General features: G+C 39.4%; 1 protein-coding gene across 15 annotated transcripts in view; it reads right to left on the reverse strand.

The window, feature by feature from the left end:
• ZMYND8 (zinc finger MYND-type containing 8) overlaps positions 1-5,121 on the reverse strand; it is a 114,494-nt gene that overhangs the window by 23,269 nt on the left and 86,104 nt on the right. For all 15 annotated transcript variants that reach the window (XM_019509875.1, XM_019509873.1, XM_019509861.1 and 12 more), the window contains 2 exons: positions 2,402-2,554; positions 253-759 (listed from right to left, as the gene is read on the reverse strand). In XM_019509875.1, coding sequence (XP_019365420.1) covers positions 253-759; positions 2,402-2,554 — 660 coding nt within the window. The remainder of the gene's footprint in view (positions 1-252; positions 760-2,401; positions 2,555-5,121) is intronic.

The following is a 5,121-nucleotide window of genomic DNA, read 5'->3' on the forward strand; positions in this document are numbered from 1 at the left end:
GAAAAGAGCTCAGAAAGACCACAACAGATGAGAATGTTTTTGACACTACGGACTGAAATCTCCAAGGTTATCTTGTGAATCATATTTGTACAACTAAACAGTGCTAACACTGCATGGCATCCGTCGCCACCCTTGAAAGGATCTCAAGGCACCTGCAGGTGGCATTGCATCCTGCTCAAGAATCACTCTGATAACTACCACATATTTAAAAAAAGAAAAAGAAAAAGAAGAACAAAAATCAATTCAACTTACCATCTTGTTTAGGGGGTGGTTCCTTAGGTTCTTTCTTATTTTTCCTTCCGTCACGCCCACAATGATCCTCTCCTAGATCGATGACAAGTTCACTCTCTGAATCAGAGTCTAGACCCAGATGCACTGTTGGAGAGTCTGTTTCATCTTTACCTTTCAGTTTTTCCTTTGCAGGATGCTGCAAACTTTTTCCCTTTTCAGAAAACTCTTTTTCAGAGTCTGTATTTGCCTTTTCTTTAACTGGAACATCTGGTTTCTCTGCTGATGGACTTGTGCTTTTCAGCTCTTCTTTGTCTTCAACCTGAGCTGGTGTTTTAGGTTTTTTTTTCATGGTCAGTGACTCTTTGTCGCTTCTTCCACTTTCCTTATCCTCTCCATCTTCTTGATCATTCTTTGATTTCTGATCTTCATCAGTGATATACTCGCTGTCACTGGTGTCTGATTTTTCAGAATCCTCAGAGTCACTGTGTTCCACTGCAGTGTAAACATCCTCAGAGATTTCATTTATTCCTAATAGGAAAAAGAACCATAATCCATATTGACTGCATAGAGACTCTGTGACATCACAGAAAAAACAAGGTTTTTGCATGATTCCATACACTGAAGTACAAGTAAATTTGTACTGTTACACTGACTTAACATTAATAAGCTACTTACTCCTTTCCCTGAAGCCTTACATCTCACTATTTAAGAATACCAAAATTCATGAGTGTCGCTTTCTATATGATCTAATTCACATTTTACTGTATTTAATCCTTGGCAATCCCTTCTTCCCATATCTTCTTGTTCTAGATTTGTCTAATCCAGGGCCCAGTTTGGCAAATGTGCACATGTACAATTTTTGTCAAATAAATAACCGTGTATTAGAATCTATGAGTGCTGACAGATATACGCTCACTGCTGTATAAATTACAGTGAGCCCCCAGACCCAACGTATGTTTGCTGTTGGGTCTGGGGGGCTGGGGGATGAAGTTCAAGTTTGTCTGCAGCTGCTTGTCCCCTAGCTCTGCTCCTGCCACCCCTACGCTGTCTTCAGAATGGGAGGCAGGCAAAGGGAGCTCAGTCTAGGGTTTGCCCTCGGGGGCTCCAATCCACCTGACCCACCATCCAGCACAGGCTGGGCAAACAAACCCCAGACAGCGCTCCCTCCCCTCCCTTCTCCTCCTCCCATTCTGAACAGGGCTCCCAGCATGCACTGACACAAGTTAATGAACGCACTTTGCTTTGGAGCACCTTCACCTGAACCCTCATGTAATCATGGTGCATATATTGCATATATCATGTACTGATGATTCAGATTGTCATTTGACTGGGCACTTTTAAAGTGCTCTTCAGCCATGTACTTCTGTAAGGGCATGGCTGCAGAGCACCTGAAAGGCCCAATCGCATGACAAACCATCACTTCTTATTTACCTCTGTGTCTGCCAAACTGATTGCAGACTTAGGTTTTTCAGGGACAGGCTGTCATTTGCTTTCAGTATTTGTAAAGATATACAGAGCTATAATACACTCCCTATCTTGCATACAGGGATTTGTTAATACTGGATAGCTGTTACAAAGCTAGCTATAGTTTCATGTTATAAGCTAGGGCTGTCCAACTTCAGAGCAGCCAGGGTTCGCACGTCCTCGAAATCCCTACCACCTGCAACCCCCTGCCACACAAGCAACATGAGGACCTTCCCTTCTACCCCCCCTGCATGGGCAATCCCCTTCCTGCCTCTGCCAGAAGAGCAGCACAAGCCTCACCTATAATGGGGACAATGACAACCAGGCAGGAGCCAGTTAACCCCTTGTGGCCCAAGTGTGGCCCGGGGGCCACTAGTTGGACAGTCCTATTATGAGCAAACAATAAAACCATAATATTTATCCACTTTGACAAGTAAAAATAGCAGAAGTAAAACATGACAGTTCTTCACACAGTGATTCCTAACTGTAGGTTCTACTGTGTGTTAGACCATGCATGCACTAAGCTGGAACAAAGTCCCTAAATGTTCAGAGAACATCACCTATTCTTAAGTTTTAACATGTTTAAATTTTCACAACTTGAAATTTTTTTTCCTCAAAAGTGTAAGAAAAAAAATATTAAATTCCGTTTCTTTTAAGTTTGGGTTTCATGTTTCCACTGCTTAATGCATTCTGGACATGTGCATACCTAGCTGTGCTTTGCAACTCTCTATTGTCTTGTCAAGATTAAGCTGAAACCTGCTGCGAATCTGTCGCTTTGGTGAAATTAGTGGCACAGGTGTGGACTGCTGCTGAACTGATTCACTCAACTCTTTTAGATCCATCTCGGCTTTGCTGCGATCTGAAAGATATTAAAAAGGTGTTTTTTAGTTAAGAAAGATACTTTACAGAAAACTAGTACTCATAAATAACAAGTGTTTGCTAAGTTACTGAATTTTAGGCAGACAAACATGTAGGGTAACTAGAACTAACTGTTCTTTTAGAATTATTCTTTGCACGTAAACTCCAAAATAAAACAACTCCAAAATAAAAACTTTAGCACACACATAACAGATTCCCCCCTTAGTCTCAATATTCAAATTCAAAAGTACAGATTAGAATCATTTTTTTAAATAACAGATGCAAAATAATCCAAAGATCACCATTCTTGATTATAATCAGCTATCTATTGCTGGTAAAGTTGCTGCTATAATTTTACTGTTAATACAGTTTTGTAGGGATGAAAGAAATCGAAAATAAATTTACTGATAGTGTTTGCATTTAAAAGACATTTAAGAACAGGGGAAGAAATATACAAATAAGGACGGTTATACCAGTGGAATCACTGGCTTAGCCCTATAAAATAAAGTAGACCCTTGAATATCCTGGAAAATAACCTTCTCTTTGGCTTATATACATATAAGCCAAGTAACCATGTAAGTATATATTTAAAGTAGCTAATGTCTCAATAAAGGCTGTAGAAATGTCTGCAGCCATATACTGAGAGGTCTGAACTGAGCTCATTAACAAGATAGTTGTCTCTTCTCATTTCCCCTCAATTTTTCTAAGAGTCTATGCTATACTGTGAAGCAAAGCATGAATGGAGGGCATTCACAATAAGACTCATTATAATTTGTTTACCTTGAACATTCTGAAAAGCCCATTTGTCTGATGGGCAATGAGAGAGGGCTTAAGTCACTGAGGGCAGAGTTCCTGTTTTTAAAAGTGAGATAAAAGCATTTGCTGTATGATAGAATGATATATTGTAGGATGAAAGGAAGATGAAGAAATGCTACTACTTTAGTCTATTTGCTCTACAGACCTTATAATTTATGCTTTTAAATGTATAATCAAGGACACCCTTTGGTATGAAATTTCAAAATGATCAAAATCTAAATGGATGGTTGAAACGAGCACAACAATTCTAAATTAATTTTTTAAAAGCACATATTAGGATGTAAACAGGATCGTTTATTTCAGTACTGGGTCTGTACTGCCATGTGGGTTGGACCAAGGAATTTTGCTCCAGATCAGATCAGCAGTCTGAGGCTTTTACTAAACTTCTGCAGCATCACACATGGTTGGTAGGCTAAAACATATCTCACCTAGTCTGTTCCCTATCATTATAAGGCTTGGGCACTGATGGCACTTTGGTCTCTTCTGTTCTCCATGATTCAGCTTCTAAGGAGTAAAATGCAGCAGGCTTAATACAGATACCCTGGTGACATCTAACTGCCTGTGACAGTCAAGAAGTCAGTCTAGATGCTCTAACAAACTCTTCTGGCATTAAACTCAACAAAACTATGACAGAACTGGATTTAGGGTTTTCCACTCCTCATGTCACCAAGGCTGGGGATGGCTGAGTATAACACAGAACTCAATCTTTAAGATTTAGCGTGTTTTTATATGTGCTCTGTGGGTGGAGGGGCACCTTAATTAGAGCGGCTCCAAGAGCCACTCTAATTAAAGCACCAGCAGCATATCTCATGTATCAGTGTCTCTGCACTTCAAAATGACAGTGGGGGCACTTTAAATATAGCTCAAACAAGCTGTAGTTACAGCACTCCCACCACCATTTTTCAGCATGGGGAGGCTGATACACAAGACTCTGATTACCACGCTCCAGCACAGGCAGACTCTATTCATCGTCTGCTCCAACACACTGTAGTTATAGCGTATTGGAGCAGCCTCCCCGCATGTGAACAGGCACCGTAAGACATAGTACTTAAGTTGTTTTTGAAAATGAAAATAAGCTCTTTAGTCATGTCAGTGCTCTTGGGTAGAGATGGTTTTCAAAGCCATTTCAGTGCTTTTGAAAGTGTTTTTCATATCTGAGGAAAGTACTTGTTAGTATTAGTCACCCTCTCCCTGTGTACATACTTATCGACTGTAATTACATTATGTTTTAACCTTCCATAAAAATCATGCGTTCTTAAATTGACTTGATGTGGTAATTTGCTTCATTACAGGGCAGAAGCTCCCTAGATGATATGGAGTATATTTTATAATTTTAGAAACAAAATATTCTTTTCCCAGGACTGCAAAACTATCAGTGAGTTCTTAACTTTCAATAGTATTTTAAGAATTGTTTTACTAAGTAGAGTGTAATAATTAGGAGAACTAGGACATCTTAGGACTTAAGGACAAATCCTAATGGATTTGTTGCATGAAGAAATGGAATGTGACCCTCAGCAATACCTGCAAGAGCTGAACCAAACCAATATAATTAAAAATGTGAATATAAGATACCTATTTGATAAGTAACCAAACTAGGTAACTCTAGCTGAGCCAGGCAGAGGCAAAAACAACTGTATCTAATCAGATAACTGAGCCAGGTAGAGAATACCACTCAGCTGACTAATGTTCTCTGCTACTCAATTACTCAGTTTGATACTTTTTTTTTTTTTTTTTTTTTTTAATAAAAAGGCT

The sequence above is a fragment of the Gavialis gangeticus genome, unplaced genomic scaffold (assembly GCF_001723915.1).
Source record: "Gavialis gangeticus isolate Ggan-Ray unplaced genomic scaffold, GavGan_comp1, whole genome shotgun sequence".
NCBI classification, from domain to species: domain Eukaryota; kingdom Metazoa; phylum Chordata; order Crocodylia; family Gavialidae; genus Gavialis; species Gavialis gangeticus.